At 47.3% G+C, this 14,123-nt stretch overlaps 1 protein-coding gene across 1 annotated transcript; it reads right to left on the bottom strand.

Moving 5' to 3' along the window:
- Positions 1-1,065: 1,065 nt before the first annotated feature.
- CBX7 (chromobox 7) lies at positions 1,066-10,714 on the bottom strand. Its single transcript, XM_059816999.1, has 7 exons — positions 10,646-10,714; positions 9,168-9,211; positions 5,083-5,148; positions 4,492-4,558; positions 3,546-3,885; positions 1,290-1,478; positions 1,066-1,164 (listed from the first exon to the last, which is right to left on the bottom strand). The coding sequence occupies exons 1-6, from the start codon at positions 10,712-10,714 to the stop codon at positions 1,330-1,332; spliced, it is 735 nt and encodes a 244-aa protein (XP_059672982.1). The 3' UTR covers positions 1,066-1,164; positions 1,290-1,329.
- Between the last annotated feature and the right edge of the window lie 3,409 nt (positions 10,715-14,123).

Raw genomic sequence — 14,123 nt, 5'->3', positions numbered from 1 at the left:
GCAGTCCAGCACAAGGCATTTTAAGTGCAAGATCAGGCAGGGTCTATTGAAATGCAGACCGCTTTCCTTGGCAAAGATTTTTAAGCCTTCCAGGGGGAAGCTCCCATCAGTAAAGTAGTATAGGGTCACAGATACTGTGAGTAGACTGGAGTCACAGAAGAATATCACTCAGGCAGTACAATGCACGAATTCTCATTGCTAAGAATTTTTTTCCCCCTCCTCAAATCTAACACATGGCTTCCCCACATGTTGTTTACCTTGGATCTCTCAATGGGATCTAAGAACAGAATTTGCGGCTAATCAAGGTCCATTTCTAGCTCAGTTCTGTCCAATTCCTGTGCCCCGGGCTTGTGCCAGTATCTTGGATATCTTTGCAGTGCCAGGCAATGCTTCGGTTGTTCTATTAGCCCCTCCTCTCAGGGGAGGGGAGTCAGTTTTCAACGAACTTATTACCACAGATTCAGGGCAGCATTTGTTATTAATACTGCATTTAGCAAAGGGTAAGAACACCCCACTTTCCATAACACATTCCTCACACAGCAGAGCCAAACCTGGAAATCCTGTTTAGCATATACAGAATGGTATGTCTCGACTGCACTGGGTTTCTGAGCTTTTAATGAGGGCAAATTGAATTTACGTCGCCAATCTAGATTTCAGAGATGCATTTCAGTCTTTCCGCATGATCAACAATCAAAGGGAGAAACCTCTGCTGTCTATGTAGACCCGTGCTGCAAAGACTGACTTACCACAGACAGGCAAATACGGTTCTGAAGTCCCGACAGCAGGCCACAGGGAAAACAGCACTGGAGAGAAAGTCTTAACAGGCTGGAGTTATCTACACAGGTAGGATCCATCGCCTCTCACTGCTGCAGGAAGAGAGGGAGGAGGAAGGTGGGAAGAGCAATGCACAGAGAAGTATCTTTATCCAAGGGATATCAATTGCAGAACAAGGCGGCAGGCTAGAGATCCAGCTCTCTTTCCACCTCCACATGCCCTCTCCCCACAAATGCAGCTGCTGCCACTTAACAAGATAAAAGGCAAATTGTTCAGCTTGCTGCTTTCACATCTAGGAGGGGAGTCTTCGCCAGGGAAAGGGCTGTCAGTTTTTCAGATGGACAAAGCAATGACAAACACACACCCCCTACACTGCCCTTTTTTGCGTATCTGAAAGGGGAAAAAGGAAAAGAGGAAAAAAAGAAGAAGGTAAGAAGGTCTCTGTAAACATTTTAAGAGGAGACATTTTGGATTTTTTTTTCTTAAGGGAAAAAATAACTCTTCCCTAGACCCACCCTAAAAGCACTGGTTTTGGGGAGCACTGAAAACAGAGATTCAGAACTGCGCGCTCCGGTCTCGGAAGAAGCCCTCAGCCACTTGCGCTTCTCTGAAAGTGACGGTAATGGAGTTCGCCGTGATGTCTGTCACCGTCACTTCGCTGGGGGGCACAGTGGGAATCCAAGGGAGACTGCCATCCACATCTGCTGCAGAAGGAGAGGCAGATAAGAGCATGTTAGTGAGAGAGACAGAAGGTGAGGGAGAAGGAAGGAGGAAAAAGAGAGGGAAGGCTGGAAAAGGGGCCTCCTTTCTGACAAACAGTGGGTGAAATCAGCCTGAGTCTGCACATACAAGGCAAGAAAGAGCATGGGCAAGCCCTCCCCTCAGAGGCTAAGGGAAAATGGAGGATCACTGCAGGATATAATGGGAAAAGCGAAGAGTAGCAAAGGTGTCCAGACACAGACCAGCACTGGAGCAGCCTACACAGAGGTCCAAAGACCCTGTAACATCACCCAGCTCATCTAACCATCCACAATTCCCTGATACTTCTCACCCCATCTCAGCCCCTAATTTGGCTCTGTGTCAGCAAAGCACACTCACCCAGCTGTGAGCTCACCTGCTTGTAAATGCCCTACCCTGCTAAAAAGTCAAAAATCACAAATTCTTACACATGCTCTTCAGATACTCCTGTGGGAGTCAAAGGGATCCAAAATGGAGGGTCTTCCTTGTACTGTACCTGCAACACAGCCTAGGTGCTATTCTCTCAAAAAATCCATCAATACTGCTTCATGGAGAGGCTGCTCTCCCTTTTTCAGATCCTTCCTTTGCTCCTTCATAGCTCCATACAAGAAACCCAAGCATCCATGCTCTTTCTCACTGTAAGAATAATTATCAGTCCCTCTGCCACCCAAAGCCTCACTTTCCCCCCAACCCCTAGAGACAGCCGCAAAAATACACAGAGCGAGGAAGGAAAACATACCTTCTCCCTGTCACTATATCTGCACTATATACCTTGTTGTCCCAACGTGGGCAAGGAACAAGGGCCCCTTAAGAGTGTATTTGCTGGCCTCTGTCTCAAATACCTGGGATGCCTACTTTCACCTCAGAAAGAGTCCAATCCCCCCTAACAATAACTGCAATTCCATGCAGACTCTGTGTCAAGGGGAGAACAAAAACAGTTTCACATTTCTGTAGTGCTGTTCACTCTTCCGATCCCCAAGTGCTTTAAAGGCCAGTACTTCTATGGGGGAACAGGCCCCACATTTGCCCGTTGCCAGGATGCAACACTGGGTTCCCCTGTGCTAGCCCCATTGCTGCCTCCCTGGATTTTGGGCATTGTTCAAGTCCTGTCAGAAAGCAGGGGATAGTATTGACTCTCAGAACACAGCCCTCTCCCTAAAATCTTGCCTAATCCAGCCTGGCTAACAGCTACTTCTAGCAAGGAGTAACAGAATTCCCTTAGCTACTACAAGCAGCACCAGTCCCGGTTTTCCACTCCTCAGGAAAGCTACGCCTTCAGAAGCTCTAATAATGCAGAGATAGAGTTTCCTTGGTAACTCAGAGCAACACGCACATCCCACAGCCCTCTTGCACAAGATGCTGGTATTCCTCCCCAAAATGCCAAATGTGCTTGGACGTCTCCTGTGCCTACACTCATGCTGCGTACTCAGTGGGATCAGGCAGGAGTTACCACGCTCACTTCATCTCTCTCATCCCCCTCTCACATAGCTCTATAGCAAGAGACTTTAGACAGAACGTAGGGTATGGGGAGGAAAGGGAAGAAGGGGGCAGAGGAATGCACTGTGGGTTCCTAGCAGCATTACTGTATGCTCCTCAGAGCAGCGCTATGAGAGTGTCCAAGCTTGTCCACTGCCAGCCAAGCTCCTTTTAGCAGAGCAGCAGGCTGAACACATGCGGGTATGTGGACAGAGGCAGAGTTCATCACTGTCACACCTGCATGTCACCTCTGCCATGAGGAAACTAGAAGAGGGGAGTAACTTGCAGTATTTTCCGCAAGTTTTCTAACACCAGGAGGGGCATCACTGATATGAGACTACAGAGAGGCAACAGCATCAAAAAAGCAGATTAAGATGTGCTATTCATCCAAACAAGAAAGGAACTTGCAGACAAAAGGGCCACAACATGAGCCAGCAAGAGCTGCTCTGACAACCTGACCTAAACCACAATCCCAGCATGAGGCAAGCAAGGAGGAAGCATGCAGAGCATCCTTCGCATGCCCCAGAACTTCAGAGCCAAGGAGTGTCTGGCCTTACCTTCTTTGCTGGTGTGCTCTATGCCATCCCAGTCCTCGGGGCCCTGCCTGGCCTCCAGGCCCACTGCATCATTCAGGAAGAACTCACGCCTGCAGTTTCGGCTCTCCAGGCTCGCCATGCGGGGGAACTTCTTCCTTGACAGTCGCAGGTACTTCTGGTTTTTGCGTTGCTTCCGGAGAGAGAATGGCAGGACCGCTCCCCCAGACTTCTCTGAGAACTCTGTCTGCCCTGACTTGGCCCCTGGCAGGCTACTGTCTCCTCCTCCAAACCGCCGTGCAAGAGAGAAACAGAGCTTCTCCTTTCCCTTGTGGGCACTCCTCAAGTCCATGCCATACAGCCGCTGCCAAGACATCAATGTAGCAAGGGTCAGAGCAGAAATCTGATAATACAGTCAGGGCTCCCACGTGGGAGCCAGGAAACTATTCTTTGTTCAGTCCCTGAACATCTAGATGAGCTAGGATAAATTGTGCTGCTTCTACAACTCTGTTTCTCTCACCTCTTCAACTGCCTAATATGTGCTTCCTAGGATTGGCTGCTTTGCTTGGCAACAGTCAAAGCGTGCTAGAATTCTGCTTCCAACCAGCAGCTACCTTTAACATGCTGGAAAGTTCAAGCCCAGCATGAAATTAAAAGAGCATGCAAACCAGGTAATCTGCAACCACCCACACCCAAAGTTTATAAAACCCCAATCCAGAGAGCAAGAGCTGTTGCTGGGGTTTTTTTGTTGTTGGTGTTTTTTGTTTTGTTTTTTAAAACACAAGTTAGCTGGCTGTTCAGCTAACAGCTTAAAACAATCTGCCTACCCCCTGATTTCATGTTGTTGTGTTAGCTTGTTACCTCCAATTCTGTCCATGCAACAGCAAATGGACAGTTTCCACCTCCCCATAAGCAGAGGAGCAGCACAGCAACTAACAAGTTAGAAACACAGAGAAGAGCAAGAGGCTACCTGCAGTAGGAGGCGCTTTGGTTTGGGGCCTCTTTTCCTGTACCCCGATGCACGGTCTCTCTCTTCCCTGTGAAAGAGGAACAACAATCAAACTGAGTACTAAATGCCACAGGATAAAGCCCAGTCAAGACTTCTACCTTTCGCAGCACAGCTCTCTCATTTCCTTCATTAAAACCCAATGGTGACCAGTGTGGGCTTGGAAAACATGCCAGAATTGCTTCTTGTAGGACTGAAAGCCTTGCAATAAGGGAATTTCTCTGACTCAGCTGATCAAGGATGGGTTAGGGACACTTACCACCTCACATCAGTCCAGTCCAGCCCTGGACCTGATTAAAACCTGAGACTGATTGCTCTTTGGCTCAGTGCTGCTTGTTCCTGGCCTCATTTCCCAATCATTGCCAAGCAAAGCTGCTTTAACCCTGTCTTGTCAACCTCAGTCAACACCAGGGTACAGAGATCAAGCAGGACTCATTGCTATACATCTCATCTTTGATTGAAGTAGGGACAACAGGGGCACTTTAGGCACACTACAAAATAAAGACACTATTTCCTTTTCCTGTGTCCAGGGAGAGAAAGAACATGCGCCCTTACTTTTCTTCATAAGCCACTACCAGGCGAGGGTCCAAGATATGATCCTCTGGCTCCCATGTGCTGTATCTGAAGAAAAACATAAGGAATATAAAGTAAACAATACTTTAATGAAACATTGTCTCTGCAGGCCTGCTACCAGTATGCTGAGGCCCTGGATACTGTCTTCACAAGGGTCAGTGGGGCCTGCCACAACATTGCAAGAGCTCTGAGGAATCCCAGCCACTCCCTCCCCAACTTCTCACAGACACCACCTCCCCTTCTCAAAACAGTCAGGGCCAAGCATCAAGCAGCTCTTTGCAGGGGAACAGGGAAAGCTCCGCCCGCCCCCCCCCCCCCGCCCCGCTGTTTGCAAAGCCTGTGTAGACACTCACAAACTGATTTTAAGTCAATGCCTAAACAGGTCTCATCTGCAGCACTCCCTCAAATCCACAAACCCCATGGAACAATGAGACGTGATCTGATACAGCTTTCTGAAAAATAGGTCTCTCTTAATTTAGAGTGCTCAAAGAGTAAGTATGCTTTCTCACCTGCATTATTAATTACCTCTAACCACTGGAGCTGAAAGCATTCATTTAAGAAGTTTAATTTTTCTCCACTGATGCCATTCAACTAAACATGTTTAGACTTCGGCCCTGAGGCAAGTTGATGGCAACTTTCCAGCTATTCCTCCTCTTGCTCTACTCCCCCTGCAGGTTTTTTCTGTCTAGCAGAGGTCATCAGTATTTCTGTACCAACGCAGGAGGAACCATCTGCATTGTGGTCAGGGCTACGAAAACAACTCAAAATAAGCCTGATGCTCTGAAAGTAGCCTATCAACAGTGTTACTCACTGCCCCATCTCCCTCCTCGATTGCCAGACAGCTATGACAGGAGTCAGATGCTCAGGAATGGGCTGAACCCACCCAGCAAGCAATGCCAAAACCAGTTCCCAAAGGGCACAGCTGCACTTAATACCGGGCAGAAACAGCCAACAACTCCCATTGTGGAAGGTGAGGACCACCTTGTGATCCTTCCGTGACATGTTTGCCTCTGAGGGGTCATGTTTTCCCAGAAAAGGTGGGTGCCATGTCTCTACCATATAAACTCAAAGGCAAGAAAGCAAGTCTAAAACCCCAAATGCCTCAGAACATGGATTTTCCTGGAATGCGAGGTCCAGGGCCTGGAGACAGAGCCCCTCCCAGCCCCTGGGGAGTAGGGCCAGAGAAGACCCAGATGCAGGTGGGCAAGGGAGCATTTGTATCAGTGCCTTCAAACAGCGGGAAAGTGTTGTAGGCTGTTTGTGTTTCTGGATGAAGCACAGGCTGCACATGAGGGCACATGATACATACATATATATATATATATACAGGGGAGGTGGTTTGGGTATGCTTTTCCCTTTCATCTCTCCATTAGACAGAAGAAAGGTACTGAAATATAGGAGCAGTCCTGGAGAATGGTTCTAGAAATGAAAGTACAATTCTTTTACAAAAGGGAGAAACAAAAATATGAAATTCAGATCTCCCAAGTTGCACTGTACATTAGAGAGTTAAGAACAGACATGTCTTCATAACCAGCTGATTCCTCCCTCTTCCTTTGCTCAAGCCTCCTGCAGCAACCTGACTGTGAGCTGTCAAAGCCAAGATGCTGTTTGAACAGAGGACGGTCTCCTCCCAGCTGCAGGGATTCTGGCACTCGTTCTACAAATTTAAGAAAAATAATAACACAAGGGGGGAAAAAAAGACATTGGATTGCTTTTCACGGGCAGGAGAAGAAAGGGGATTTGCTTTTAAAAAAAACCTGGTGGGTGTTGCCTTTTTCTCTGCAGCTCAGTTTCTGGATTCGCTGCAGTGGCAAAACACTGCATGTAAAAAACATGGTTCAGTTTGCCACGCGCACGCACAAGCACAGAGCTATATATACGGGTACACACCGCCCAGGCTGCAGCAGAACTGCGGAGAGCAGGCACTCTGGAAAACATAGATCATATGATCTTCCTTCCCCCTCCTTCTACTCCTCCTCTTCCCCCTCCCCTCTTAACTCCAACGCAAGTTGTAAACAAGCTTGTAGCTACAATCAGATTGTAACTCCTCCATTCCCTGACTCCAGCGGTACAATCCAGAAATCTGAGGTCCAGGGCATTAACAAGAATTTTTTATTAAAACAAACAAAAAAATTGAAATATCAACCACATGGGAAAGCAGCAAACTACTGACCTATCCTTATTCACTTCCATGAAGCCTCCAGTGGGAATGATGGGATAACTGGTACAGAGATTACAAAGAGCAATGCGACAAGGTTGGGGAGGGGAAGAGAAATGCGACATGGGATGAAGAAATGGAATATGTTGGAAGCAAACAGCTTGTGGTGCTGCATGCCACCAGTCATGCTTAGAAACAAGGAACAGAGATTGCTAGCAGGATGAAGGTGACTTCAATGCCTAAAGCATCTTGGTTTTAAGCAACTAGAATCACTGAGTGAACAGTTAAGGGGGGGGGGGGGGAGAAAAAAATCAGTGCTCTTCAGATTTGGAGTTTGGGGGAAGAGGGAGGGTGTTTGGACATGTCACAGCAATGAAAGAAGGGAACCCTGACATTCCCTTGCTCCCTGGGCAGAAGGCTGTGCTTTTAATTCCCAAAATAGAGTTTCTGGCTCCCGCAGAGTTCCAAGGCACAGGGCAAGGAAAGGCAGCAGTAAGAATAAGGGTTGCTCTGTCCAAGGAAACATTACGCCATGCCTCAGCCCACCTTCTTGGCACGTGACTTTACAAGAGAAGGACCTCAATGTGTTTGTTGAAAGGAGAATGGGAAAAACATCAGTATTCTGGCCAAAAGGGGATGGTGCCTCACAGACTACAAATACATTTCCCAACCTCTACCAGTGATTAAATTAGGCTTGGCTACTTAGGAGGCTGAAGCAGTCCAAGAACTGACCCACACTATATGGCAACTGGTACTCAAGTACACAAGGTGACACTTTGACAGCAGAACTTAGAGTCAAGAAAAAAGTCACCCTCTCCCACCACCACCAGAGAGAGGAAGCTGCTTATATTCACGCATGCCCTATAAGCATGAGGATTAGGCACAAGGATTAGGCATGCAGGAACACATTTCAACTTCTTAGACACCAGGTACAATCTGTCAGGACCATGTCTTAGCGGCACCCACCTTCCAACTGCAAGGATGAACCAGTAAAAGCAGCCCCCTTTGCTTAGCAACACGCAGTATAACTGCAGAATGCAATGTAGTCATACCCACGCACATTGTGTACGTACACACTCAGACTTACAAACAGAAAAGCAAAGACAGGTCCCCATATGGGTTGGCCAGCTAGCTAGACTGCTAGCTAACCTAGTAATAGTCTCCAGTTACCTAATCCTTTTAATCTCAAAGCATTTTACCGACTGTTTAGGCACAGAGCAATCACTTCTTCAGAGGCAGCTGCATTTTAATAAGAGAAGTATCTGTAAACAGTGCACAGCAATGCTGCAAAAAAAATGTATTTTTTTTCCTTTTCGCAACATAGCAACCAAAGCAAAAGCAGAAAAGGCACTTAAAGTAAGAGAGGGTTTTGGACAAGGAAACAAAGGCATGGTGGTAATTTTCAAGGGACAAAGATCACCTGCATTTGGCTACAATCAATAAATCTGAAACATTGCCCCTTTCCGTTTGTGAATTGGAGATGGGAAGCAGTAGAACAAGACAAGACCATCAACTTGTTTTCTGTTTTAAAAGACTGCATATAGCCCTAAAAATAAAGTGGGGCCCTCTTGGTGCTGACTCAGAAAAGCAGGAGCCATTCCAAGTTCAGAAGAATCATGATACCCTGTTGAACTCATAATGAATTTAAAAACATACGTATCTAGAAAGCATCTCAATAGAATATTTCAGTGGTGGCAAAAAGCAGTCAGAATACATTGGCACACAGTTTGTATCCCTCAGCTGCCAGTCCGGAAATAGATTTGGTTTTGGTTTGTGGCTCTGTTTTTGTTTATCATTGTTGGAATGAGGCACAAAAGGTTACCCATTAAGAATGAGATGCTCAGTTGCAGATACAGCGTAAGCTATTACCAAATATTAAAGAAAAAAAGACAAGTAAAACACAACTTACTTTGGGGGCCATCCTTTCCACTTCACCAGGTATTCCACTTTACCCTAAGGGCGGAAAAAGGAAGAAGAAAACAGGTGAACTCTGCAACCAAATATGGGCTACAGTAAGAAATGCAACCTATCAACAGGACTAAACTCTGAAACTGAAAAGCTCATTTCCCATCACATTATTTTCAAAACAAAGCCACTTCCTCATTCAACTACAGTTGCCATACCTTTTTCCCCAGAAAATGGGCACACAGGGGTATTTAAGCGTGCTTGAACTACCATCAGCATGGCATCGTACCTTTGCAGAAGCCTAGCAAACAGAACCCCAAAAGCCAACCGGAGAGCAAGACTGCAACCACTCCTGCGCTTACAGGCAATCTTACAAGAAGTCAGCACATATAAATGTGAGGGAGATGTATGCCAGAAGCAAGTGTCAGAGCATTTTTTTTTTTAAGTAGAGAGAAGAAATACAATATTTCAGAACCTATGAAGCATCTCTTTGACATGTTCCCTTACAGTTGCTACACTCTTTACTCAAACACTGGTCCATCCATCAGTCACTCAACCTTTCGACCCAAGCAAACAGCAGCTCACAACTGAAGCTCAGAGTTACCCATTTATTTGTTCACTCTAAATACAAGATTTAAAAATTAGAAAAAAAAAAAAAGCATAGTGATTAGAAACCATGTTCAAAGGCTCCATGAGCAATGTGCACAACTATTAAAATCTTTAATATTATACCGAGGGGCTTGTTAAGCACTTCCCAAAGCATGGCAGAGGCCTTCGTGTGTGCAGGATGACCACCCCTTGGAGTGCCACTATTGCAGCTGCAATACCTTTACACGACAGCATAGCAAGCAAAGCATTCGAGCACTTGAGCCAGAGAACTGGTTTCATTTTCCTCACAGGGGGCTCAAAAGCTTCCCAATGTTTGAAAACACTGCCCTGTAAGGAACTTTCCACCAGGGTATCTCTACACGCTGCGTGCTTACGGGTTAATCCCCGTAACACCCAGTGGGGATGGAGAGCGTTTTCACCGCTGGGGGAAACTGAGTCACTGAGCTGGCCGCCACACCTTTCCAAACCCTCTCTTGACTCGGGGTGTCCGGTTTGTTGTCACCAGCACTGATTTTGCAGAAACTGAAACCCCCCAGCAACGACACACACCCCCCCGGCTGCCCCAGGACCCCACCCACGGAGACCCCCGAGGCACCCACCCACCCACCCACCTCACGAGCAACTCCCGCCAACACGCCTGTCTCTCGCCCGCCAGCGCCGCAGGCCGCAGGCAGGTGCCGGTGCCGGTGCCGCCCCGCCGGCAGCGCGAGGCCGCCTGTTACTCCGCGCGCGGGAAGAAGGCAGAGCGGCCACGCGCGCACCCACCACGCCCCCCGCCCGCCGCGCTTGTGCGAGGCAGGAGGGGCGGGGGGTGTCCCGGTGCGCCGCGCCCCCCACCCCCCCCCCCGCGGGGCCCGCCCCGCCGCAGCCCACCTTCCGCACGCGCTTCTTGCGGATGCTCTCCACCGCGAACACCTGCTCCCCGATGGCCGACAGCTCCATGCAGCGGGCGGGACAGCGGCGCTGGCGCCGGCCACGGGCGGCCCCGCGACCGGGGGAGCCAGCTGTCGCAAGGCGGAGGGCGGGCGGGCGGGGGTCTGCCTCCCGCGGTGGCGGTGGCTAGGCTGGCCCAGCGGCGGCCGTTGCCCGCTGGCGGCCGTTACCCGCCGCTCCCCCTCACACGCCCCCTCGCGCGCGGCCGCGCCCCCTCCCCTCCCCCCCGCCCTGCTTTAGAACCTGCGCAACGTTTTCGCCGCGCGCGCGCAAGGGAGGGGGGAGGCGGGGCGTGGGGCGTGGGGCGGGAGGGAACCGCCTGAGGGGCCGCTGCCGTCTCCCCGCCTCAGCCCGCGGCCGGCACCCGGCCTCCCCTCCGCGGGAGCCAGGCTCCCGCTGGCACCCCGGTTTCCTCACGGAAAGGGACGTCGATCTCCAACACCCCGGCGCTTGCAGGGGGAGTGCCGTGAGGAGCCTCTGCCCGCCGGCGGCATGGTCTCTAGCCGCCGCAGAGCGTAGTATTTAAGAGCGTTTTCCACAGGAATGCCCCTCAGCAATCGCGGGTCATCGGCGGCGGGTGGGAAACCACCAGGTGACGAAGTGCTGGGGCAGAAGAGGCAGCGGCACGGGTCGGTGCAGAAGAAATCCGGTGTGGCTCGTCTGTCCAGGCCCCCGCTTCAAGTGCCTCATTGTAAAGGGATGAGGGACTTTATGGACATAGCACACAGGTAGCTAACTGACATCTTGAAACAGGCAGGACCTAAGGCCACCTCTTCCAGGTGGCCAAGGCTTTCTTGGGTAAGGCACGAGAAAACAGGAACATTGTGAGCAGGCATTCAGCACTGAGGTATCTAGGCTCTGTTGTGCACCAGTCTGGTACGCAGAAATGTGCTTTTACTTCCCGACCACTGCAGTAAATAGATTATTTTTTTAAAGTCTCCTAGGACATTTTTTCATCAGAGCAGGGACTTCTTTCTACATGTGTAGCTTTCCTCCCACAAGTGTGCTCAATTGCTCCTCCACTGTGACTGCATGTCACTGGATGCTGCTCATATGCAAAGTTTGAGACAGGATGAACCTTACTGTGCAAATGGCAAATATTATACAAAAGGAAGTCTACAGTGAGGGTGAGTTAATGCTAGCCATTTAGTTTGAAAGCATTCATTTTCACACAACATACCCAATCCATACCTGTGGATGCAGTAACTGGTAGGATGCTTATTCTTGCTGCAGCCATTTAAGAACTCCAAGTTTGCTGTTGGGAATTATGACCGTTGGGCTAATCATTAAGCAAACCTAGCAATTTATAACATAGTTTTGGTTCTGTAACAGCATAGCAGTTGAATATTCAAGGTTTTTGTACTGTATTGCAAAATAATAATAATAATTTTAAAAAGCTTTGATCTTCTTTTTAATCTTTTCTTTCTCATATTATGCTTCTATGTTTTAGAGGGAATAGAGAAAAATATTTAGGATAAAATTTGCTTTGTTTCTCAAAATTAAGACCTTCAGAAAAAGTAGAGACAAAAGAAGATCAGAACATTTCTTTGAGTTGCAACGACCTGTTTGTAATCCCATTCCTTGCACTTGAATCCAATTACTGCAGTGCCGAATTGGAAAAAGGAAGAAACTAAGTTCCAGTGACCACCTTAGGATGAAATAAAAAAAACAAATAAATCCCACAGTCACAACAAACTTGCATACGAATCCATTATTGATAAACTGTTGTACTTCTTAGTATAGGACATTTACAACTTGTTATTTAATATGTGTTCTTTTAAGGTCAAGAATATATATATATATATATTTTTTTTTTCCAAAATTAAAGACACTTTGTTAATGAATACTAAAGGAGTTCTCAAAACGAATCAACTTGCATTTTGATTGCAAGCTATAATGCTCTTCTTATAAACAGAGGTATATGACAAGAACCTACATGCTCAATAGTTGTCAGTATAATTTCTGCACAATTATTCCTGTCTTTCTTTCTGCTTTTCCTTTTTCTCACACCAGCAGTTGACCCAAGTAAAGTTTAAGCAATATTTGCATCAGTTATGTTGCAGTTTTCGAAAAAGCACTCCTTTGCCTGGAAAGATGAGTGATGAAATCTGTCCACAAGAGGATATCAGCATGCAGGAAAGTTCCAGGCAAATCCCATGACATAATAAAAATGCGTGTTCCTTGCTTGGTGGGGATTTTTCCGTGCAAGTCCTCCTTCCTTCATGGGGGCTTTATTCTCATGTGCAGTTGTACAGGCTGCAGGGAAACCTGTATGAGTCAGGACTGCCACAAGGACAATGCTCTCCTGGTTCTTCCAGTGCCTCCTCCAGGACCAGAACCTGCTGCCTGTGGCTCAATTTACTTTTCAGAAAATGCTACTAAGTGTCCCATGAGAGTCTGGTCAGTTTTTTTGCAGAGGGTTTGTTTGTTTGGGGTTTTTTTTGCAATATTTTGGACAAAAATGTTACTTTTTAAAGCTGTTACACCACAGTTACTTTTCATTCTACTAATGGTTATAATGTAATTTGAGTAGGGGTTTTTTTTGCATTGACAGCCAAAACCTCAAGAGTAAGAACATCTGGCTTCCTCCCACCCTATCCCAAGTTCTGAATTACCATTAAGTGAAAGTTACTAAGCTCAGATCTTACAGCCTGCTTTAGCAGTACTTTAAAAGCCATTCTGTGATAAAAGACCTTTTCAAAAGTATATCAAGAACTAGATCACAGCAATCTTTATTGGAGTTGTTCTTGTTATGACTAATTGTACAGTTGCACTAATATATAGCAGTGAACTCAATGTGCAGAAAACCAAAGCAAATATTGAACCTTCCTTAGTACAAATTCAGAGACCCAGATCCAGGAGCCTTTAATCAAAATTCCAATTAACTTCAAAGAACTTTACTTCAGTAAAAATTGGAAGCAGAATCTAGCACAGAAAAATTACCATTTTAATTTGCTACTAGCCTGATTAAGCAATTCAGCTTTCAGTTGATACAAGCACTTACATCAACACTAAAAATTTATTAATGGTCATTTATATTCTACCAAGCCTAATCCTGCCAAAGATAATTTTTTTCCAGAAGACTGCAGCAAAGTTCAGCATAGCTTCAAAACAACCCAGCACGTCCCTGAGGAAATGCTGCTTGATGAAGCTTCAAGAAACGACCTTGCAGCAGAAGCAAGCCTTGGCAGCCTACGAGCACGGTGCTGCCACAACTCTGTAATGTCACAGGAGTGGCAGCCATGAAGAGCTGTTCTGCAGATGCTGTTTGCAATGTATCACTGACTTGACGGGTGAACCTTCCTCTCTCTCTCTCTGCGGTGCTGTATGTTTAATTATCAGTAGATGGCAGTCATCATGCTGCTTTGCAAGTGCAGGGCCATTTTATATGCAGATCATGGTTTTGGCAGGCAGCCTT

Source organism: Gavia stellata, chromosome 4, assembly GCF_030936135.1.
Source record: "Gavia stellata isolate bGavSte3 chromosome 4, bGavSte3.hap2, whole genome shotgun sequence".
Lineage (NCBI taxonomy): Eukaryota > Metazoa > Chordata > Aves > Gaviiformes > Gaviidae > Gavia > Gavia stellata.
The sequence above is the reverse complement of the archived record's forward strand: the minus strand, read 5'-3'. Positions and strand labels throughout refer to the sequence as shown.

Coding starts and splice junctions, on each gene's coding strand:
- CBX7 (XM_059816999.1), bottom strand. CDS start 10,714: ATGGAGCTGTCGGCCATCGGGGAGCAGGTGTTCGCGGTGGAGAGCATC. Junction 9,212..10,645: donor GCAAGAAGCGCGTGCGGAAG/GTGGGCTGCGGC, acceptor TTCCGCCCTTAG/GGTAAAGTGGAATACCTGGT. Junction 3,886..4,491: donor CAAAGCGCCTCCTACTGCAG/GTAGCCTCTTGC, acceptor ATGTCTTGGCAG/CGGCTGTATGGCATGGACTT.